General features: G+C 61.5%; 3 protein-coding genes and 2 long non-coding RNA genes across 8 annotated transcripts in view; 3 read left to right on the forward strand and 2 right to left on the reverse strand.

Moving 5' to 3' along the window:
- Positions 1-72: 72 nt before the first annotated feature.
- PCSK4 (proprotein convertase subtilisin/kexin type 4) lies at positions 73-668 on the reverse strand. The gene is made up of 2 exons (XM_081804537.1): positions 437-668; positions 73-192 (listed from the first exon to the last, which is right to left on the reverse strand). The coding sequence occupies exons 1-2, from the start codon at positions 629-631 to the stop codon at positions 73-75; spliced, it is 315 nt and encodes a 104-aa protein (XP_081660663.1). The 5' UTR covers positions 632-668.
- Positions 669-1448: 780 nt separating this feature from the next.
- REEP6 (receptor accessory protein 6) lies at positions 1449-5792 on the forward strand. Of its 2 annotated transcripts, none has more exons than XM_031042110.2 (5): positions 1449-1658; positions 4570-4663; positions 4742-4880; positions 5133-5211; positions 5635-5792. In XM_031042110.2, exons 1-5 carry the CDS (start codon positions 1544-1546, stop codon positions 5670-5672), a joined length of 465 nt encoding a protein of 154 aa, XP_030897970.2. In that variant the 5' UTR covers positions 1449-1543; the 3' UTR covers positions 5673-5792. The 2 variants fall into 2 exon arrangements, with proteins under 2 accessions (XP_030897970.2, XP_030897969.2); XM_031042109.2 differs by having other exon boundaries at positions 1450-1658; positions 5043-5211.
- Positions 5793-11358: 5566 nt separating this feature from the next.
- Positions 11359-18832, reverse strand: ADAMTSL5 (ADAMTS like 5). 3 transcript variants are annotated; one of them, XM_031023160.2, is made up of 13 exons: positions 18709-18832; positions 17732-17798; positions 17005-17200; positions 16803-16894; positions 16488-16548; positions 16232-16340; positions 14983-15110; positions 14600-14711; positions 14165-14251; positions 13861-14024; positions 13502-13700; positions 13357-13428; positions 11359-13026 (listed from the first exon to the last, which is right to left on the reverse strand). In XM_031023160.2, exons 2-13 carry the CDS (start codon positions 17764-17766, stop codon positions 12725-12727), a joined length of 1557 nt encoding a protein of 518 aa, XP_030879020.2. In that variant the 5' UTR covers positions 17767-17798; positions 18709-18832; the 3' UTR covers positions 11359-12724. The 3 variants fall into 3 exon arrangements, with proteins under 3 accessions (XP_030879020.2, XP_030879019.2, XP_030879018.2); XM_031023159.2 differs by having other exon boundaries at positions 13502-13688; positions 17477-17798; positions 18709-18765; XM_031023158.2 differs by having other exon boundaries at positions 17477-17798; positions 18709-18765.
- Positions 15690-17069, forward strand: LOC145722910 (uncharacterized). Its single transcript, XR_014147472.1, has 3 exons — positions 15690-16067; positions 16156-16253; positions 16806-17069. It is a non-coding gene; the product is annotated as an uncharacterized LOC145722910 (long non-coding RNA).
- LOC115945091 (uncharacterized) overlaps positions 18804-21668 on the forward strand; it is a 5949-nt gene continuing 3084 nt past the window's right edge. The window contains exons 1-2 of the long non-coding RNA XR_014147460.1: positions 18804-19192; positions 20103-20312. This is a non-coding gene — a long non-coding RNA (uncharacterized LOC115945091). The remainder of the gene's footprint in view (positions 19193-20102; positions 20313-21668) is intronic.

Here is a 21668-nt window from a genome sequence, read left to right on the forward strand (position 1 = left end):
GGGGGGGGGTACCAAGTGGAAACCCAGACTAAGAGAGCGAGGGGCCTTGAATAGCAGGAGGTGGCCAGACCCCTAGGCCAGGCTCACCTTGGGGTCTTTCCTTAGGCGCAGGCGATGGCCCCAGTGTGGGGTCAGGGACTGCTGGACCACGCCCCGGTGCCGTAGGTGGTAGTACTGCCCGTCAGGAAAGATCTGGGGACGTGGGGAAGCATCAGCAACCGTGGCACCTGGCTCCGAGATGGAATCCCCCAGGACAGTGGCCCACGCCTCTTGCTTGCGTCCTCCCCCCAACCAGGTGCCCTCTAGAGGTCCCAGAATCTGAAGGTGGTCGAGGCAAAGGTGGGCTGGGGGTTCTTGATATCTTGGGTACCCCTCCCGTCTCCGGGTCTGGGGTCGTCCAGCCCCCGCCCCTCCTGTCCATTTGGGTCCTACCCACCTGCCCCAGGTTGACGAAGCCGAATTTGCGCGCCAGGCGCTCGGCCTCCCGGTAACCCTGGGACACCCGCACGGCCCAGCTGCTGACGTAGATGGGGGCCCGGGCCGAGGACCACCCCACAGGCAGGGGGCCAACGAGGGCCAGGCCCAGGGCTACTACTAGGCGCAGCCAGAGCGCAGTCTGGGCGGGCCGCATGGCGGCGGGGGCGGGGCCGGGCCGGGGCCTCCGAAAGCTCCTCCCCCTGGACAAACTGCCGAGTCCCAGGCGCCCGCCCCGCCCCCGAGGCCATAGCAACCCCTGGAAGGCTTCAACTCCCAGAGGGCCTTGCGGCTCCCCCTTGAGGAGCGCGAAGATCCGGCCGAGGTCGGGAGGGGACAAAGGCCGGCCCCGGTCTTCCGCAGATCCAAACCCTCTGGAGCCTCAGTCTCCCCTATTTGTACAGTGACCAACTCTTCCGACCAAGAGGAGCGGATTCTCGGCTGCTAGCCCTGGCCCCGCCCCTTTATTTGGGCCCGCCCACTTTCTTGCCCACCCCTCCCTCTTGAATCAGCCCTGCCTCCTGCCCGGTCCAACCGGACTTGTTCTTCCGAGTAAGTCCCGCCTCCTGGATTTAGCTCCATCCCATCCCCCTGCCCTGAGATTCTGTCCCTCCTCCTTTATGATCAGCCCCGCCCCTCCCCTGTTCTCGCCAATCATCTCTGGTCTTTCTTCGGGTCCTCCCACCAGCTCCGCCCCCACAACAGCTCAGTCAATAATCCCCGGCCATGACCCCGCCCCTCCAATCCGCTACGTCCCGCCCCGCTCCGCCAATCCGCACCCTTGTCCTCCGCGCCCCGCCCCCTTCCCCCGGAGTCGCGGCTGAGGCGGCCGCGGCCCGCCAGAGGGCAATGCGGCGGGGGAGACGGGGCAGGCCCCACCTCCTTTGTCCGCCCTGCCCTCCCATTGGCCGGAGCGGGGGGCAGGGGGCGGAGACCAGCTCGGGGGCGGAGACCAGCCCGGGGGCGGAGCCGAGCTGCTCGCGCCTGGGGAAGGCGGCACTCGCGCTGCGGGGCCGGTGCGCAGGGCAGCGGTCGAGCTCGGGCTGCCAGCCCCGGGCCCGCCGGTGCCATGGACGGCCTGCGCCAGCGCTTCGAGCGCTTCCTGGAACAGAGGAACTTGGCCACCGAAGCGCTAGGGGCTCTCGAAGCCAAGACAGGTGTCGACAAGCGGTACTTGGCTGCGGGTGAGCCGTCCGGGGCGCTCGGGACTGCTGCCCCATTTCGCCGACGGGCATATTGAGGCTCTGGGGCACCCGGGTTCCGGACCTGACCCTTTCCGGCCGGCGCCTTCTGCGGGGTCCGGGCTCGGACGGCGGGGTGCACCCCACTGTCCAGCAGGGAGACGGAGATCCTGGGGAGGGGTCGTGGACCAGGACTTCGCGTCTGCCTGCAGGCTCTCGCCTGCCCCCGCCGTGCGATCTAGGGCGAGTGCCACCCCCTCTCTCGGCCCCTGCATTACCTCCATTCCCGTCCTCGGGTCTGGAGGCCGTCGCTGCGCCTTCCCTGGTGGCCCTGGGTGACCGCCAGGCTTGAAGTCGGGTTCTTCCAGTTGTTCTGTATGCCCTGCGGGAGGAGAGGGCCACGGGTAGGCAGCCAGTGCCCTGGGAGTCTTGCCACATCCCCGTCCCACATGGAGCCCAGCCTGGAAGCAAGTGTAGAGATCTTACCATTTTGTCGACGGAGATGCTCCAGGCCAGGAGGGGAAGGGTCACTCCCATCCCTCTTCCCTCCATTGTTTTCCTGCGAGTACCCTCCCCTTAGCCTGCCCTCTCCCTCTACTCCCCGATGGCTTTGGCCCACTTCGTGAGTAGTTGAATTGGGTTGTTTGACTGCTGCAGTGAAGTTGGAGAAATATTGGGTGGGGGACCAGAGAGAGGGGGTCCAGCTACTCCTGACTGTGAGGGATCATCCGGGGATGGAGCCTGATCGATCGTCCCGCTACTCCATCCCAGTAGTGCCTCCTCTTTCTTCCTCAATGACCTTGGCTGGCCCCCACCACCCTCCCAAACTGTCTAGTAAGCACTCCTTAAATACCTTCCTCCTCTCTTTTTCTGTGTTCCAGGCCCATCAGGGCTGCCACCTCTCCCAGGAAGCCCCCTGGAATGGATCTCGGGGACACTTTGTCCAGACCTGGCGGGGGGCTTTGGGCAAGGACAGGGGCATGTATTTGGAGCACCTTCTGTGTGCAGATCCTGGGAGTCCTCTTTCCTCCCTTTTCCCCCCAGTGGGGGTACTCCCATGGCTGGCAGCCCGAGGAAGGCCCACATTTATTCACTCAGGCCTCCTGTGCCCAACCATGTCAGCTCAGCCAGGAACCTGCCCCCTGGGAGCAGGTCCTGACTTCTCTGCTGATTGTCCACAGCCCTGGTACCCATGGGCAGGAAATTTAGGTCATAGAGCACTGGGGAGGGGCCTGTGGGGAGGCTGGGAGTCACAGGGAGGAAACTGAGGCCTAGAGAGTCAGAGGCTTTGAGGGAGGCTGCCTCCGCCACCTGCCCCGTCTGGAGCATCCACCCCTCCCTACCCACCTCCCCCCCAAGCCCCATCTGTTGTTGATCTCTGGGGCTGTGCCCTCCCCCCATGTCCAAGGTCATCCGCCCATTGCTGAGGCTGCAGGAATAGGGATTGAGGGGAGAGGTGCCCTAGGAAAGCCACTCCTCCCCAACTAGCAATTTCCCCCTTGCCCAGATGTGGGAACTCTTGGGCCCCAGCTGCTCCAAACGACCAAATCCCCAGCCCAGAAAACAAAGGAGGAAACCCAGAGGAGGCAGTGACCTCCTAGGGCCAACTGGGGAGGCTCCCCTCCCTCTCCTGACCCCAGTCCCTAGGGACAAAGACTAATGCAGGTGTAGGGAAGGGTGGGGGTGACTCTGCTCTTGGGTACACAAGTGACCTCTATCTCTGCAGATAACAGGCTGGGGGAGGAGGCTGGAGGCTGTAAAATGCTCTGTGAGTGACCTTGGGCCTCACTCCCCGGGTTCCCATGTTGTTCTGGCCATTGAACGAGCTACAGTGGGGAAGTGAAGGGACCTGCACACAAGAAGCACTTAATAAATGCAGTATTTACCATTAATGCTTTCAGAGTGGCTCGCGCTCCTGACTCCCCGCCTCCCCCAACAATGTTTTCTTGGAACCCTCATCCCTGGGAATGTGTTTGCATGCCTAGAAGGTGCTCAGTTAACGTGTAGACAGGAGGAGCCCCTCTGTGGAGTGGTATTTAGCCATCCCCACAGCAACCTTAGGAGGCAGGGCCATTACCATCCCACTGACAGATGGGGAAACTGAGGCTCCAAGCAGAGAGAGACTTGTTTGGTGTCATGTGGTAGGTGGAACAGCAGAGGGCTCTCCTGGGTCTGGGGGACTCTACTGCTCTTAGCTGTCTCGCACTGACAAGGGTCCTCACACGGGGCCATGCGGTCCCCCTCAGGACCCTGGGCAGTGTCCGGGGACATGACATGGGTGGTTGTCACGACTGGGGGTGCTCCTGGCATCGACAGGGTGGGGCCGAGGATGCTGCTTCAGCTCCCCCGCCAGCGCCCAGGACGCCCCCACAGAAGATGATCCCGCATGGCTTGTCTGCAGGGGTGAGGATGAAAAACTCCATTGAGATCAAAGTTACAAATGTTGCCTTTCTCTGCTCACTGGGAGTCAAGCCTTAATGTCAGAATGGCCTTTCTTTTAGGTTTTTCTCCCGTCACTTACATTTAAACGCTGGTCCCTTGTGCCCTCCCTCTCCCATAGGACCTGGAGTAAGCAGTTACAATTGCAGATGGTCACGTATTCATTCAACAAACATTTATTGGGCAGCTACTCTACCTATGAGGGCCAAGGTCCCTGCCTGCCCTTGAGGAGCTCACAGTCCAGAGGTTGGGGGGAAACCGACCAGTTAACTGGTTACAGACACAAAACACGGGGCTGAGGGCCGCAGCGGGGGTCGTCCAGGTGCTGCAGGGGCAGCAAATGCATCCTGGAGGGGTCCCCGAGGCTTCTGGGGGATTGGTTGTTGCAGACTGTGTCTGGCAGGCCAGGAGGCGGCCTGGGGCGCCACGGTCCGGCTCGGAGAGTGCCGTCCTGCCCACACGCTCTCTTCCGCAGGAGCCGCCACTCTGCTAAGCCTGTATCTTCTCTTCGGCTTCGGGGCGTCTCTACTGTGCAATGTAATCGGCTTTGTGTACCCAGCGTATGCTTCGTGAGTGCCTGCTGGCTGTCCAGGTGGGGGGCGTCTGGGCGCTCTGGGCAGCCCATGACTCTGCCCGCCTCCCCCCAGAATCAAAGCAATCGAGAGCCCAAGCAAAGAAGACGACACTGTGTGGCTCACGTACTGGGTGGTGTACGGCCTGTTCGGGCTGGCCGAGTTCTTCAGCGACCTACTCCTATCCTGGTTCCCTTTCTACTACGCGGGCAAGGTGGGTGCCCCTCGGGACACGCACGGGACTGTCCTGCCCCCCGGGGTGCAAAGGGGAGACTCACCTTCTCTGAGGACGTAGGCCCATCCCAAGGGGTGTCTGATGGGGTGGCCCAGGCTTGTCCCCGAGGGACAGAGTGTAACTCCTGCCCCGTGCCCACAGTGCGCCTTCCTGTTGTTCTGCATGATTCCCGGGCCTTGGAACGGGGCTCACATGCTGTATCATCGCGCCATTCGGCCACTGTTTCTAAAGCATCACGAGGCCATGGACAGCATCGTGAGGGACTTCAGCGGGCGAGCTCTGGACGTGGCAGCCGGAATAACCCGGGACGGTGTGTGCTCACTGGGCGCGGGGCTGTCCTTCTGTCCCAGCCTTGGTCTGCCTGTGTCCCAGCCCACCAGCCCCTGCTCGCTTTCACTGCTGCCCCCCTCCCTCCTCACCCCGCCTGGCCTCCGTCTGGTCTCCACCCCCTCACTGTCAGCCTCTCTCTCCTACATTTGCTTTCGGGGAACCAGTCCTGCAGACCCTGGCCCGCGGCCGGGCTCTCGTCACCCCCACAGCTGCCCTTGGAGCTGACCGTACGTAGCCCCCACCCCTGGGAGGTAGGGCCTGTGCGTGTGCAAGATGGCCTATAGTGTAGCCTGCTGTCCCCGTGGAGGAGGGGAGGACGGCCTCGGTCCCCGCCGCCCTGCTCCCCGCCGGGGCCCGCAGGTGCAGGCAGGCCCGCCTCACCCCCACGGCTGTCTCTTTGCAGCCACAGCAAGCATGACCGAGCTCCAGAAGGACAAGTGAAAGCCACGCCCCACCTCCACAAACAGCCGTCGGCTGGCGAGCTGGGGGGCACATCACAGCCCAAGTCCTCCACGGATTCCTCGGCTTACTCCCGGGTGGAGCCCTCTACCAGTCCCTCGTCCCCCAGCAAGCCAGCCCCTGGGAGCTCCTCACGCACCACCTTGGGCCAGTCCCCGCTGCGCTCCCCGGCCAGTGCCTCCCAGCTGCCTGGCAAGTCCCGGGGCCCACCTCGGCCCCGAGACAGCTCCTCCAACCAGCCCCCGCCGGCTGCCGGCCAGCAGCAAGCCCGGTCGTCCGTCACCTCCTCGGGCCGACCCCAGCCAGCCCGCGAGTCCTCAGGCTCCGCCGTGCTGCGCCCCAGCCCCTCCTCCGGCCAGGCCCCCCACGTCGTGCAGTCCCCCAGCGGCGCCACCATCCCCACGCAGCCCCCCCGCAAAACCTCGGATGGGCCCGAGGACCCGGCCCCCAAGGCCTCCGAGTCCAGAGGACAGCAGGAGAGGGGGTCCCCGGCGCAGCCCAACGGCGGCAGCTCTGGCGCCGGGCTGCCCGTCCCCTGCCAGTCCGAGTCCTCTCTGGAGTACACCTCCGAGTCGACCACGGAGGTCACCTGCAGCTGGCCCCACCCCAGGCACAAGCTCCGCTGCCTGCAGCACGGCTGGAGGCTGAAACACCTGGCCTGCTAGTGAGCACTCAATAAAGCTCACCTGAACGAGCTTCGTCTGGCCGTGTGTCCCGGGGGGAGCCCCGGGCCAGGCCTTCGTGGGCCGTCTCCTCTGATCAGGAGCCGATGCGGTGTGGCCCCACTCTACACTCGAGGAAGCTGAGGCCAGAGAGCCACCCCACTCGCCTGAGGTCTTGCCTTGTGGCCGAGAAGGCTCCCAAAGCAGACCCGGAGAGAGAATCGGAGTACAAGTCCTTTCTTGGGAGGGCATCCCGGGCAGGTCCGGTCGGTGGGGGGGCTGTGAGATGGGGGGAGGAAGGAAGCTAAGCTTGGGTGGTGCCAAACCCCTAGCTGCTGTGGGCACCTGGAGCCCCATCCCATGGAGGCTCTGGGAACCAGTGTTGCCTTTGCACCGGAGACCTCTCCTGCCCACCATCCGGCTGGTCCCTGGGCGGGGGGAGCAGTGGCCATTCGTTCCAGCCTGTGTCCCCTGCAAGCAGCGCGGGGGCCGAGGAAGCCTTCAGCAAAGGTGGGGGGCCTGGCGGTTGCCATCGGAGTAGGTTCGTGGAAGTGGGGAAGAGGGGGAAGGGTATCACTAGCAGCCCGCAGTTGGTCTCTCTTTAGACACCAGCATGGCCCCGATCATAAAACCAGGCAGAGACCCAAGCCTGTTGCATGGAGACAGATGTAAAAAGAGCAAACTCAATCCAGCAGTATGTTGACAGAATAGAACACCCCCCGCCCCGCCTCCATTGGAGGTCAGGTTCCTGGAAGCAGAGTCTGCATTGGAAGCTGGCAGGGGAGTGTGGGGGGAGCTGAGCAAGAAGGTGGTCTCAGCTGGGGGCAGGGCAGGACCTGGAGCGCAGGACCAGCACCCTGGAGTTCTGCCTTAAGGCCAGGTGGGTTGTGACCTGTGTCTGTCAGTCCTGAGTCTCAGCCCACCCCCAAGAGGGGCTCTAACCCTGAGGCACCTCCCATCACCCCAGGACAAGTCCCTAGCCGGGCATCGCAGCCACAGTGAGGAAGGACCTGGGGACCTGCAGTGTACGCCTCGGTCTGCCCCTCCCACCCAAGGGCTGCTTCTCCAAGATTCTGGTGATCATGACTTCTTTTTTTTTTTTTTTTTAAGATTTATTTGTTTGAGAGAGAGAGGGAGATCGCGCATGAGCAGGGGGAGGGGCAGAGGGAGAGGGAGAGAATCTCAAGCAGACTCCCCCCTGAGCGCGACTCCGAGATCACCACCTGAGCCAAAGTCAAGAGTGGGACACTTAACCAACTGAGCCCCCCAGGCGCCCCCGGAGAATCGTGCCCCGGGGACATTGGACGATGTTTGGAGACACTGCATTTGTCTGTGCTGCGTCCCACAGTCCATTGGCACGTCACTGTCTGCCGCTGGTGGTGGCCCCATTCATCCAAGACAAGGTTCCCCCGAAGGAGGCAGCCCTGTGCAGCCACCTGCCCCGCAGCCTGTGTCCTCATCCTTGAGAATGCCAGTGAAGGAGGAGGGAGCACTGAGAGTTGCTGGTGAGCAACTGGTCCAATTCGTTTATTTGCTCATTCAACAAATATTGAGCACCTACTGTATGCCAGGCCCTGTTGCAACAGTCAAGGGTACATAATGGCCCAGAGAGAGAAAAATCTCTGCTCCTAAGGATTGGGAGGTGACAACAGCATGATAAATATATATGTCAGAGGGAGGTGAATGTTGTTGGGGGCAGGGATGCAGCGGGGAGTTGGGTGGGGTGGCAATTTCAGGAACAGTCGGAGAAAGACCTGTCTATGAAAGTGACATTTGAGGAGAGGCCTGAAGGAGATAGGAAAGTCAGGTCAGAGGGCATGGGTCTTGTGAAAGCCAGGGCAAACATGGTCCGGGCAGAGAGAAAAGCACATGCAAAGGCCCTGGGGCAGGACTGTGCCTGGCAGGTTAGAGGAAGAGTGCGGTGGCCAGTGTGGCTGGAGCTGAATGAGTGAAGGGGAGAGAGGAGGTGAGTGGGGTGAGGCTGACCTTGCAGATACCTGGAAGGCGTGGTGAGGACTTTGCCTTTGCTTGGGGATGCAGTCTTTGCAGGGAGCAAGGGAGGGACTGAGCATAATCATTACTGAGCCTCCCTCCCCCCGCCCCCGCCCTGCTGAGAAGTCCAAATGGGTGTGGGGGACACGGATCCGGGAATCTGCTTATTGCTGGCCCAGCTGTTTGAAGAATGTGGTGTGGCCATAGTCCAGGGACGGACAAGGAGGTACCAGGCTTGCTCTGCACCTGGCATTGACCCCTGCCATCCAAGGGGACAGCAAAATGGGCTCTAGCTGTGTCCCTTCAAAGATTTTCCCCAGACCGCCAGGGGTCAGCCCACCAGGGAGCACAGGTGGGAGGACACACCTGCCTTACCAGGTGGAAACAGGACCTTTAGCCCCTCAGATTTGTTTGTTGTTGTTGTTTTAAGATTTTATTTATTTATTTGAGAGAAAGAGCAGAGAGTGTGTGAGTGAGCGCACGAGTGTGGGGGATGTGGGGCTCAATCCCAGGACCCTGAGATCATGACCTGAACTGAAGGCAGACACTCAACTGACTGAGCCACCCAGGCGCCCCTATTTTGTTTTTAATTTAAACATACAGAAAAGTGTAACCAGCAACTCAGAGCTGGTGACGCAACATGGCCAGCCCCTCCCAGTCACTTGCCACGCCCAACGGTGGCCCCCGTCCTGACTCCATTTACGCTGTCCGTACGCATCACTTACGTCTCGACTACGCTGTGTCCTGCCCTTGCCTGTGTGACTCAGAGCCGCGGCGGTCAGATTCACCACCCTGCTGCAGGAGTGATCCAGACTGGTTTTGGGTGGTGATGGACAGTATTTCACTCAGTTTATGTACACCATTCCACTGTTGGTTGGAGTGGTTTCCAGTTTGTGGTTATTGTGACGAAAGCTGCTAGGAACATTCTAGAACTGGCCTTTGGTGAGCAGAGCTCTTGTTTCCTTGGGCACACGCCTGTCAGAGATTGCAGGGTGAGCATTTGAGTGTCCTGGGGAGGCTGATGCAAATGACCACACACCGGGAGGCTTAAAACTAGAGATTTATTCTCCCACATTCTGGAGGCCAGAAGCCGGAGGTCAGGGCCTGGCAGGACCAAGCTCCCTCCGCAGCCTCCAGGGGAAAGGTCCTTCACCTGTTCCAGCTCCTGGCAGCTCCAGGCCTCCTCAGGCTTGCAGCCGTGTCCCTCCAGAGTCGCCTCCGTAGCCACGCAGCTGTCTCCTCTGTCTGTCTTATGAGGACACCTGTCACTGGGTTTAGGTCCCACCTGGTTAATCCAGGATGATCTCATCTCGAGACTCTTAATTGCATCTGCAAAGACCTTTTTTCCAAATAAGGTCCCATTCACAGGTTCTGGAGGTTAGGACCTGGATATGTGTTCAGCCTGCCATAGTGAGGACTGCTTCACTTGGAGCAGCACGGCCAAGCTGTACTCCACGGTGGCTACCCCGCATGGCCCGCATGTAACCCCAGGGGGCTGTGGGACAGCCCGGAGGCTCTCAGCAGCTGTTGGGACCGCGTCCTAGTTCAGGGTCAGAAGGAAGGGAGAGCGGGCCCCGGGCAGGCAGTAGGGGGCTGCTGGCTGCAGAGAATTAAAAATAGTAAGAAAAGCATGGGAAGCCCAGAGCCAGCCTCCTGCAATGTTGTGGGGAAAACCTTTCGGGGGAACCAATGAAATAGTCATTGCGGTTATCATCCTCTTACTAACAGGATGCGTTTCAAACTTGCCTGCTTTTGTCCTTTCTCCTTGACTAAACACCTCCTCCTGAGGGAAGTGGGTCCAGAGAATTCACAGCTGTGACCCCCCCCCCCCAGGCCTCAGCCAAGGGAGCTGGCCGCAGGTGGACGGTCCTTACTGCCGCCACCCCCCCCCCCGTGCCCCTTCGGGCGACATTTCAGCCTCTAACCCAAACGGGCATTGCCCATTCCCGAGGGGACACGGTAACTAATAAGAACTGAGAGCCAGTGACTGTAGAGAGGGAGACAGCTCCGGTAGCCCGCTCCTGTCACTCTACGTGACCACCTGTAGTTTTCATCCCTGGGCCGGACTTGAATGTCTTTAGAATTGCAACATCTTCTTCTCTCTTTTAATTGTTCAAGTGTTCGTTTTAAAGCTAAAGAGCAAATCCGAAATCAAGAGCATGTCCGCTGTGGTTGTTACACGATGGTCCCTGGAAACAATGTTGCCGTGCAGAGGAGGGGGCAGTGAAGACATGGGGTCCCCGCTCGTGGGGCCACTGCCATCCCGTCCGCCAGAGTGCGCCCCGCGCTGGCCTCTCCTCGCCGGCTGGGCCAGCTGGCTTGGGAACCCGGGACAGGGCCGCCCCATGGATCCCCCACTCCCCGACATACCCCACGACAGCAGGGAGGCAGAGGGGGCACCCGTGGGCTAAGAGGTGCTGGCAGGACTGACAGGCATGGAGGGGCCCTGGGCGTGGGTGCCGTGTACGGAGGCTGGCGTGCGGAAGGAGGTGGCAAGCATCCAGGAGAGAAGTGGGCGCCAATGAGGGGCACGGGCATGGGGCCCCTGGGGGCTGCAGGCAACTCCAGGGGCCTTGAATCCCTTCCTTTCCCATCCTGCCACCAGGGGGCGCCCAGGCCCCACGCCTCCTCCAGAACTGTGCCCCATTTTCCGCGGAGGGACTGGAGGGATGCCCCACCTTCAGCACTCCTGCTGGAGGACAGGGCTAGGCCTGGACGGTGAGGTGGGGGCGGAGGGACTGGGGGCGCAGTCCAAGGAGCGTGGTTCCCATGCTCAGAGCTGCGAGGGGCTGAAAGGGGACCCGCAGATGGGGAAACTGAGGCCAGGGAGGGGCAGGGTCTGCCCGTGGGTCACCTGCAAGGAGGTCAGGGGGCTGAACCTGAGACCCCCCAGTTGAGCATCCCTTGTCCTAGAGAAAAGCATAACCATGGATGGTACCAAATGACAGCATGAGCCATCCCATCAGGGAGGGAAGGTAAAAGGGTGGCTCTTCCAGGGATCCCCAAGGAGAAGGTTTTTGTTTTTTGTTTTTTTTTTTTAAAGATTTTATTTATTCATTCATGAGAGACAGAGAGAGAGAGAGAGAGGCAGAGGGAGAAGCAGGCTCCCAAGGAGCAGGGAGCCCAATGCGGGACTCGATCCCAGGACCCTGGGATCATGACCTGAGCCGAAGGCAGACGCTTAACCATCTGAGCCACCCAGGCGCCCAAGGAGAAGGTTTGCTGAATGACACCCACCAGGTACCCCCAAATCACACATGACCGAGGCTCCAGAATATATGAGTAGCAGATCTCCAGAGCGTAGGGGACAGGCTGAGAGCTGCGACCAGCCTCCTCTCCTGGGGAGCGACCCTGGATGGCATGCCAGGAAAGTGTGGCCCCCAAGGGGGCATGGGAGGGGGCGCTGGGCCAGGAGAAGGTTGAGGGCTGGGGTGCACACACTGTGACAGCATGATTGCGAGTCCAACCACCAGCACATCCTGGGATCTCTGCGGCCAAGTATGCTTAACTTGGGTGCCCTTGTTTTTAAAAAGTGCTTGTAAAAGTTACATAGGAATAAACAAGGGATGGATAGCAGAGTTGCCTGAAAGAAACCCAGCCAGGGGTGCCCGGCTGGCTCGGTCCGTGGAGTGTGCGACTCTTGATCTCCAGGTTGTGGGTTCAGACCCCACGATGGGTGCAGAGGCTACTTTAAAAAATAAAAACTTTAAGAAAGAAATTAAGAAAGAGAGAAAGAGGGAAGGAACAAAAGAAAGAAACCAGCCAGAATTGCTGAGGCTCTCCAGATTATCTCTGGACTTACGGTAGCCAGGCAAGAGGGGAAGTGGGTACATTACAGTATCTGGTTAGGCGTGTCTTCTGGGGAGCGTGCCTGTTTGTTAGAGTGTCTTTGAATACATGCAGCCTATGTGTGTCCGTGAGAAGAGAGAGCACATGGTGTCAGGTTGTTAAACAGCAATGAGCTTCCTGGTAGCAAGGGCAAGAGGGGAAACGGATACATTACAATGTCTTCCTTTGGGCCTTGCTTGTTTGTGACAGTGTCTCTAAGAAAGTGAGTGTGAGGCAAAGGGGATAAAAGCAGACACAAAGTTTCAAAGTGTAAAATATCTACGAGTTTCCTGGCAGCCAGAGTGAGAGAGGAAATGAGTTCGGGTCTATTCAGTGCATCCTCACCACTGGCTCCTGCTCATGGCAGTGGATCTGACCGTGTGCAGGGCCGTCTAAGCATGTGTGATGGGAAGTCACATAGCTGTGGATGGGAGATATTTCTAAGCTCACTGGAAGCCAGGGCAAGAGGGGAAATACGCTGAGTTTGAGCCTGGTCTAACATGGTCCAGCATGTCTTTCTTGCTGCACGTGGCAAGGGCCTTGTCGAAGGGCTCAGACAGGGCAGTGACGGGCGGCCAGGCGCACACGGCTGTCCTCAGCGGGGCTCCAGGCCCGGGCATAGCCCGTGTGGGGCAGCAGTAGTCGGTCTTGAGTGCCATCCGGGCTGATGAGGCGCTGGACAGCCAGCAGATACTCACGGTGGAGGTCCAGCCGGGGGCAGGGGCAGCGACCCAGTGCCCACACGTACTCGAGGGCCCGCAGTGGCGAGCGGTTCTTGTAGATGAGCTGCACTTGAACCTCATAGCGCGTCTCCTGGGCCTGGTGCAGGCGGCTCAGCACTCGGGCCCTGAATACTGCAGGCAGGACCGCGTGGAGGCTGGCTGGACGCTCTACCCTGGGCACCCATCCACACGCACCCCATTGCCAGAAAAAGGAACTGGGGTCACATGGGGCCACTGGAGGTCCCTGGGGACTGGGGGTGGGGGGAGTGGCGGGGGTCAGGTGAGGTCAGGGATCAATGAGAGGTCAAAAGTCAGATTAGGGCAAAGGGTCAGAAGGAGTCCAGTGGGCGTCAGGTCAAAGAGTCAGAGGTAAAGTCAGACCGCAGGGGAGGGTCAGCAGGTCAGGGGTCAGGCTCGGGTCAGTTAGGAGCCAGGTAAGGGCTGGGGTTCGGAGTCTCTCACCAAAGTCGCCTTGACAATAGTACAGCAGCCGGTGGGCACGACCTCGGGTGTCAGGGCAGCGTCCGCAGGGGTCTGTGGGGGTGGCACAGTAAGGGGCACAGGCCTCCCCTCCCTACTTGCTCCACCCTGGCCATGCCCACCTCACCTGGGGCTGGGGTCGGGGTGCGCGGGGCACTGGGAGCTGGGGCTGCAGGGAGTTCGGGGGCCTGCGGTTCTACCTCCCGAGGCTGCTGCTGCCGCAGGGACCAGCCCACGGCCTGCGCCTGTGCCTGGAAGGGCCCGTAGCGCTCCCGCGGGAGCCAGAACTCGAATGCGATGCCGGGGTTGGGCTCCTGCAGGAGGACCTGGAGGGGTGTCACACCTAGGGAGCCGCACTCGGACCTGATGGCCCGGCTTCCCCTCTCCGACCCCTGCCTCCCGCCCCCCTCCTGTAACCCAACCATCCCCTACCTCTGCCACCCCCGCCTCCTTGCCCAGCTGCCCCCTGCAGAAGTTGGCCCGCACCTGCAGGAGCAGGTCTTGGGACGTGGGCCCAGCCGCGCTCAGCGTCTCCTCTGGCCCTGCAGCGCGGGTGTAGACCACACGGGTTCCCGCCGCCTCGTAGGTCCCGGGTGGGCTGACCGCCCAGTTCCCGTTGAGCACGTAGCGCCCGTCGCCCCCTATCAGCGCTGCAAGGGAAAGGTCAGCCCGGGCTCCGGGACCGGCCCGTCCAGCCTCCCGACCCTGGCGTCCTCCTCCCCCGGCCTCAGGCTCCCCGGCTGCTCCCAGGCGGTCAGCAGGGTGCCTCTCCCCTCGGACCCCGCGATACCCAGGTGGTTGCGGCTCCGGTGGGCTACACGGATGTGTCTGGCGCCCTCGGGGATCAGGGTCACGTTCCAGTACCCAGCGAAGGCACCTGGACGGGAGGAAAGGAGGGTGCTGGGGCGCAGGTGGGAGGGTATTTGAGGGACGATTTGAGGATTAAATGAGATACTGCGGTAAGAGATACCAGGGGTCCTGGTAACCCTCAAACGATCGGTTAACTTTGGAGTTAGGAGGATTATTCTCGATTAAGTGCAGCAGGGAGAGTTAGAAACCCATCTGTTCCTAGGAGGGCTGGGCCACCTGGCAATAACCAATCAGAATGAAGAGCGGGGGGGGCTGGGCCACAGACTGCCCAATCAGCTCGCGACTTCGCTTCCGGGCCCGAGGCTCGTTAAAGGGCCCGCTCTGGGTTAGCAGGGAGGACGGAGAGGGCAGTCACCGGCGTCTCGGAACACGCGCTGCACCAAAAGGCACGACTCGTTGGTGCCGCCGCAGCGGCCGCAGTGGTCTTCGCGGGCGTCCGAGCCCAGCAAACCGTCACAGCCGGCGCTCTACAGGGGCGAGGAGGACAGGCGCGGCTTCACCGACAGCCCCCTGCCCCGGACCGTCCTGGGGGGCGGGACCCACGAGTAAAGGGGCGGGCTCTGGAGGGCAGAGGCTGCGGTGGAACCTAGTGGTGGGCGGGACGTGGGGAGGGGATGGTACATGTGGGGGCGGGGCTTAGGGAAGAGGGTGGGACCGGGGACTGAACGGGTTGGGGTCTGAGGTCCCGGCCCCGGGTGTGAGACGGACGGGGCTTTGCGGGGTCCCGCGAGGCCTTACGAGGCAGCGGCCAGCCACGCAGAGCCCCTGGGTCCCCGGGCTGCAGGGGGTGCCATCCAGGACGCGGCCGAAGCTGTGGTAGAAGGCGTGGCCCTCGGCCAGACAGTTGAGGTCGCACTGGTTGGGCGCTGGGGGCGGGAGGAATTGTGGGGCCAGTGGAGTACCTCTGTCGGAGTTCCAGCCTCCTCCCCCTCAGGCAGATGAGGCCCGGAGACTCAGCCAAAGCCACACATGGAGGTTGAGGCAGAGCCAGGGCTGGAACCTAAGCATTCTGCCGCCAGCTCCCGGGGACTGTCCCAGGCACGTATCCTGGGCCTGCGTACACGCATGCGCGCATGCTTTCATTCATTCAGGTTAAGCTCTCACATTAGGGAGTCCCTACATGTTATCCATTGCTAACATCCTTACGCATTCTTCATTCATTCTTTAGTTCTGCAAACACTGACAGAGCACCCACTACTTTCCCAACGCTGTTCCAGGCTCTGGGGTACAGCGGTGGCAGAGGTCACACAGCACTTGGGCCCTGCACCCAGCATGTGCCCAATAAAAAGCGTTCAGTGCTGACGGAATTCTGCACAGCCTGGGTGTGTCACTGGCCCGCCCCAGGACTCAGTTTCCCCCTCTGCCTGGCAGTGGGGCAGAATGGGAAGTCCGATCGCAGGCACAAGCCCACATAGCCCTGATCCCTGCTCCTCCTGGCTCCCACCCCCCTGAGCCTGGCACACTGGCCTTGGGCCTCTGTGGGAGTGGGATCACGGCAAATTTCCTCTAATTCTTAGGGGAAAAAACCCCAACCTCCCCCTCAAAAATACCCAATGAGGTCGACAGATGGAATGTTCTCCATATCTGTATCTGCTTCCACTCTAGGGTCTAAAGCTGCCTGTTTCCTTTAAATCTGGAGGCACGCTGCCCTGGGCACACAGTTATGTAACTTGCTGCCTTCAGCTAAATGCGGCAACATTTCCTGCTACCGGGATAAGTTTGAGAACTCTTGGCCTCTGGATACAGCTCCAAGTAAATCCTCAGCCTGGTGATCAACCCTGAGCAGGACAGACCCTGCCCCTCCCTCTGCTCCTGTTTCACAGGTCACATTGCTCTCCCTCCCCCACACCGTCACTTCAACTCCTATATATCCTTCAAAGCCCCAGTGCTAATGTTCTCTTCTCCTTGCAGTCCTCCAGTCTTCTTGCTTTCTTAGCAACCCCTTCTCCCTGCCTCTTCTGGACCAACAGGAGGGAAGGCTACTCACCACCATAGAAAGGCACCCACTGGTAAGTCTTCTGGGTGCCCAGGACAGGGTGGCCATTGTAGAGGGCACACTGGAGATCTCGGAAGGGAATGGCCCCTAGGGGACAGTCCTGAGGACAAAGATAGGTCCGAGGCTGGGAGAGCCCCAGGGGAGCCCAGAGAACCTGGGAGGGTGGCAATGGTATCTGGGGGTGTGAGCCGGGAAACTGAAGGTCTTCAAGGCCCAGCCAAGGGTCTGGGAGGTAGACAGAACTTACCGGCAAAGGGCAGAGGCGGTACTCGTGGGAGTCTCCCCAGCACGGCTCTCCCCCCGGAAACCTACAAGGAGCAAGATGGCCAGAGCGTGGTTAGGACCCCCAGTAACCTTCTTTCTGGAGCTGGCCTGCCACCCCCCCTCACCTTTGGCCTGGTCAGCCCCACCCACATTCCAGTTGGATCAGTGGGATTAAAAGGCACAGCATGTGTGGGCAGGCTGAGGGTGCGGCCAGGAGTGGGGCGGGCTGGCAGGAGGGGGGGGGCAGACACCCCCTCTCACCCCACCCCACCCAGCCAAACCCCAGCTTTCTGCTCACCAGAAGCAGCGCCTGCTGCGCACCGAGAGACCCCGCCCACAAGAGCTGGAACAGCGGCTCCAGGAACCCCACGGGGTCCACTCACCTGGACCCTACTTGGGGAGAGAAAGGCACCATCAGCATGGAGAGGAGCCCGGTGGCCCCCAGACCACTGGCCAGCTCCCTAAGTCCACTGGCTCCCTGGACTCATGTCCCCCCTTACCTGAGCACTGCCCCCTAAACCACAGTTCAGGAGGGTCCACAGCAGAAGGAGGTTCTGGAGGGGGCGGAGTGTGGGGGAGCAGGGAGGGCGCTGCAGTGGGGGTGCCACCAGGCCAGGGTCTGAACCCCAGCTCTGTCCCAATTGGCTGTGTGATTTGGGGCAGTAATTTAACCTCTCTGGGCCTCTGTTCTTGTCTCTGAAAAGTGGGGTAATAACAGAGCCCCCGTTACAGGAAAATTTCAGGGGCCCATCGGATCAGGGAAGAAAGATAGGTGGCACAGAGCCTGGCAGTGGAGAAGGAGAGCTCAAAGAATTATCTGCTGGTATTATTATTGACTGTGTGTTGTCTTAGAATGTACACAGTAGGTGCTAAATCTGTGTCTGATTATGGAAGGAATCGTTCCAGGAGAGTGCATGGGTGTCTCCAGGGTTGGGGCCCCATAACCACTCACCCCACCATTGTTGTTTCTACCTTCCTGTGTGACCGGGGGCCAGCCACTCCACTTTCCCGGGCCTCAGTTTCCCCATCTGTGCCATGGGGACCAGCTGGACTCAGTCCAGGGCTCTAGGAGGGACTTTGCAGAGGTGCTGCTGCTGGGGGCTGAGTCAGGGCCCGAGTCCCTGGCGGAAGCCCCCTGCCTGCCCCTGGGCCTCCAGGACCACCTCAGCTTCCAGACCCGAGGCAGCAGGGAGCCCCTGGATTGAGGGATAACAAGGGGGGGGTGACCTGGCCGCAGTCCAGTCGCAGACTCCTGACCGCATGTGCAGAGGATGTGGGCCCCACCGAGGGCGGCCTGCAGAGGTAAAGGGGCCACTGATGAGAATGATGCAGGAAAGAGGGAGGCATCCGGGGGTGAGTGGATTGGGGTGGGGCAGACTTTCCCTCCCCAGGCCTCAGTCTCCCCATCTGTCAGGGGAAGGATGAAGTCACTCGCATCCACACCCTCCTCATCACCATGGCATTGCTGGAGAAAGGGGGAGGGAAGTGGCCACCTGGTGAGTCCTTTCTCAGGCCACGGCCAGGCTGCCTGGTGGTCAGCAGAGCCCGAAGGATGCGAAGGACAAGCTGGAGGTGTCTAGCCCCGAGGTCCTGGGCACTAGTCCTGTACCAGTGGACCCTCTGGGCCCTTTTGAGCCCCAGTTTCCCTGGTTCTCAGGCCCTGGCTCTGACATTCCCACCTGGGGCATCAGGGGCTGGGGGCCCTGGTGGCTCCAGGTGCTGAGAACCTTGGGGGCCACTGGGCAGGTCCCCTTCTCTGCCCAGAGCCCTGTAGCCAGCTGTGTCTCTGCCCCTCTCTGAACCCAGAGCCCTGGCCAGCTTGGGAAGAAGTTGGTCGGAGAGCTGAGATAGGGGCAGAGGGCTTGGCCTTCTGACGCCCCCTCTCCCACCACACACACTCAGCACTAGCTTGAGGGGAGGGAGTCTAAGTGGTGGGAACTGAGGGGCTAGAAGCACCATCTTTCTACTCCCCAGAGACCCGTCCCGGAGGAGCAAGACACACGTCGTTCTGGCTGCACTCCTGACTGCAGGTGTGATCCCAGGGCAAGCCACGCCTCTTAGGCCTCAGTTTCCCCAGGAGGAAGTGGGGATGAGCTTTCTCCCATCCTGGGGACTGCTGCCTGGCCAGCCCCTAGCCGGACCGGGCCCTGGGACGGGGAGGAGAAGCCAGCCGGGATAGTGGGAGGATAGGAAGAGGGACTTACCGGCTACGTAGAGCCCAGGCGGCACGTCCTGGCTCCCCGGGCGGCCCCAGGACGAGCGGAAGCGGCGGGGCCCGCGGGGAGGGGCGAGGGGGAGCCAGGGGCAGCCCCTCCCACCCGGCCTCCCAGGGCGCGCCCAGGCCGGGGTCCGCAGGGGCGGCAGCCCCGTGCGCCCTCGCGCGGCCGTTGCGCGCCTCGGCGCGTATCTACGGCAGGGGACTGCCCCGCGCGGGCCCCGGTCCCCCGGAGCCGCGGCCTGGTGTTCCAGCGCACATATCCCGGTGACCTTGGAAAGCCCAGGGCGGGGGAGCCGTGCGGGAACTGACCGCCTCTACCCCCCACCCCGGGGCTGCTATTCCGGGCGCCGCGCTCAGGGCCAGGGAATGTGCGAGAACCGAGGTGGCCCTGCCATGGTTCCGGGAGTCCGGGACGCTGCCTCCTTTCCACCGACGCCCAGATCGCGTCCCCGCGAGGGTCCCCTTTCCCGGTCAGTACCCCTCTCCCCTGCTCCTCCCTCCTAACCCTCCCTCAAGGTCATCCTACTGAGGAACCCCGCTCGCCTGGGTTGCAATCCTGGGGTTCCCACTCCAGGTCCCGGCCACCCCCGGAGCAGGGCCCCAACGCACTGGGAGAAGCTCGGCTCCAGAGGCCAGGCGTAGGGGGCGGAGAGCCCCCTTCCAGCCCTGCCAGGAGCATTCCCGGGCACTGCTGTCACCAAAGGACATGCCCCACCCTGCCTTCCGCTCTCCCTGCCTGGCCGCGGGCTGTGAGCTGCGGCTTTGGAGCCGGACCCGGGTCCAGAAGATCCGTTTCCCGGCCGGCAGCGGCCCACTCCCTAGGATTTTAGTTTTCCCATCCAGGCAATGGGGTCGGTGGGGTTCTTCACTTCACTCCACACAGGCACTGTGTCCTGCTGTGTATACAGGAGTCACTCAAGCGGCCAGGAGGGTATGCAAGACACTTCCAAGGGGACCTCAGCTCTTTCTGAGGGCTGGCAAGGGCCGAGTTACCCCAGGGCTCCCCGCCACCCCACCCTTTCCCAGCTTGGCTTCTGTGCCGGCCCCCTCCCCCTGCTCATGCAGCAAGCAGTAGGTGCCCTCTGCTCACCCCCTCCCCTGGCTCCTTGCTCTTGCCCATGATGTTCCCTGATGGGTGGGTTGAGGAGATGGGGACACCAAGGGGATGATGAGTGGACTGCCCCTCTGGTCATAGGCAAGCCCAGGCTCAGCTTGATTGCCGCCTCCTCCTGGAAGCCCACTGTGGGGTGTCCAGCCCTGACCACGGGGAGGGGCATTACCAGTCCAGCTCTGTCTGCCTTCCAGCCCGGAGCAGCTCAGAGCAGGTCGACTCGATGCCATCTATGCATGCAATCTTTACTGAGCACCTACTATGTGCAGGTATGGCTGTGAACGACCCAGCTAACTAGGCTGAGGGAGGCAGCCCCCTGGGAGTGCAGGGTCCTACCTTTCGATCGGGACACCCAGAGGCAATAGCCCAGGCCCACTGCAGATGGGGTTGGGGGTCAGCAAGGCCCTCACTGAAGAGGCAATTGCCACAAGGAGGAGGGCAGCGCAGGCGGAGGAGACAGCCTGTGCACAACCCCTGAGGTGCGAATAAGAGAACAAGGGACAGTCGGGAGGTCAGGGTGGGGGGCGGAGGTGAGGTCAGAGGGGCGTCGTGGGATGGGAGCCCTGGAGGTGGGGGAGGGTGTTCTAGTCTTGGAAAAGCCACACCTGGCTGCCGTGGGGGCCAAGAAGGCAGCGAGGAGGCAGCGGCGTCCTGGGGGGAGAGCCCCCGTGCTGGCATTTCGGGTGGAGGTGAGGAGCCTCGGGCGGCTCTCAGCTGTTGGGGAGCAGAGCATGTAGGAGTTCCATGGGGGGTGATGGTGGGAAGAGGTGAGGCGGGAGCTTGGCCTGAGCTGCTGGAAGGGAGGTGCCCATTGGCTGGGGTGGGGGGGCAGGCATGGGAGAACACGTCCACAGGTCGCTCCTGGACGGGTCTGGGGTGAGACGTCTGTGGGCCAGCAAGAAGAGGCTGGGAGAGCAGGGGCTTTGTCTGGCTGGAGAGAGGTGGGTGTCCTTGACACATGGGGGTGTTTAGAGGCGTGGGTGAGATCACGGGGCATGAGTATGGATGGAGTGAGACGAGGGCCTGCGTACCAGGGGCCTGGGATGGGGGAGGCGAAGGGGGGCGTGGGGTCCTAGAGGCCTAGGGATGTTGGGCTTCAGGGAGGAGGGGGGGGATCAGCATTGCCAGAGGCAGTCAGTGACCTTGATGAGGTTAATCCTGGTTGGACGGGGCCTGAGAAAGGGTCGCAGGAGAGGCGGTGGGGACAGCAAGGGCAGGCACCGTCTGCTGAGCACCTACTGTGTAGTAGCTGTAGGCTGGGGCCTGAGGGGCGTCAGGAATAAATCAGGCTTGGCTCAGGGGCTCCACCAAGTGGACAGTCTCCTTCCCTCAGATGGGCCTCATTCCCTGAGTCCCAGGCCAAAGAGCTATGCAGGGTGTGCGTACAGCAGGCACTGTGTCCTGCTGTGTATACAGGAGTCACTCAAGCCGCCAGAAGGGTATGTAGCAGGTGCTGGGTCCTGCAGGGAGTGCATACAGCAGGGACTGTGTCCTGCTGTGTATACAGGAGTCACTCAAGTGGCCAGGAGGGTATGCAGTAGGCCCTGTGTCCTGCAGGGAGTGCATACAGCAGGCACTGTGTCCTGCTGTGTATACAGGAGTCACTCAAGCGGCCAGAAGGGTATGCAGCAGGCCCTGTGTCCTGCAGGGAGTGCATACAGCAGGCACTGTGTCCTGCTGTGTATACAGGAGTAACTCAAGCAGCCAGGAGTGCATACAGCAGGCACTGTGTCCTGCTGTGTATACAGGAGTCACTCAGGCTGCCAGGAGTACATACAGCAGGCACTGTGTCCTGCAGGAGTGCATACAGCAGGCACTGTGTCCTGCTGTGTATA

This window comes from Leptonychotes weddellii, chromosome 1 (assembly GCF_054177405.1).
Source record: "Leptonychotes weddellii isolate Sample4059 chromosome 1, ASM5417740v2, whole genome shotgun sequence".
NCBI lineage: Eukaryota > Metazoa > Chordata > Mammalia > Carnivora > Phocidae > Leptonychotes > Leptonychotes weddellii.

Excerpts from the sequence above, each read along its gene's own strand:
- ADAMTSL5 (XM_031023158.2), bottom strand. The coding sequence starts at position 17,541 with ATGGCACAGATGGGGAAACTGAGGCCCGGGAAAGTGGAGTGGCTGGCC. Across the intron at positions 16,895-17,004 it reads GTTTAGGGGGCAGTGCTCAG|GGTCCAGGTGAGTGGACCCC; the intron begins GTAAGGGGGGAC and ends CTCCCCAAGTAG. Across the intron at positions 13,701-13,860 it reads CCCAAGACCTGCTCCTGCAG|GTCCTCCTGCAGGAGCCCAA; the intron begins GTGCGGGCCAAC and ends ACACCCCTCCAG.
- REEP6 (XM_031042109.2), top strand. The coding sequence starts at position 1,544 with ATGGACGGCCTGCGCCAGCGCTTCGAGCGCTTCCTGGAACAGAGGAAC. Across the intron at positions 4,664-4,741 it reads GTGTACCCAGCGTATGCTTC|AATCAAAGCAATCGAGAGCC; the intron begins GTGAGTGCCTGC and ends GCCTCCCCCCAG. Across the intron at positions 4,881-5,042 it reads CTTTCTACTACGCGGGCAAG|TGCGCCTTCCTGTTGTTCTG; the intron begins GTGGGTGCCCCT and ends CCGTGCCCACAG.
- PCSK4 (XM_081804537.1), bottom strand. The coding sequence starts at position 631 with ATGCGGCCCGCCCAGACTGCGCTCTGGCTGCGCCTAGTAGTAGCCCTG. Across the intron at positions 193-436 it reads GCTTCGTCAACCTGGGGCAG|ATCTTTCCTGACGGGCAGTA; the intron begins GTGGGTAGGACC and ends CCACGTCCCCAG.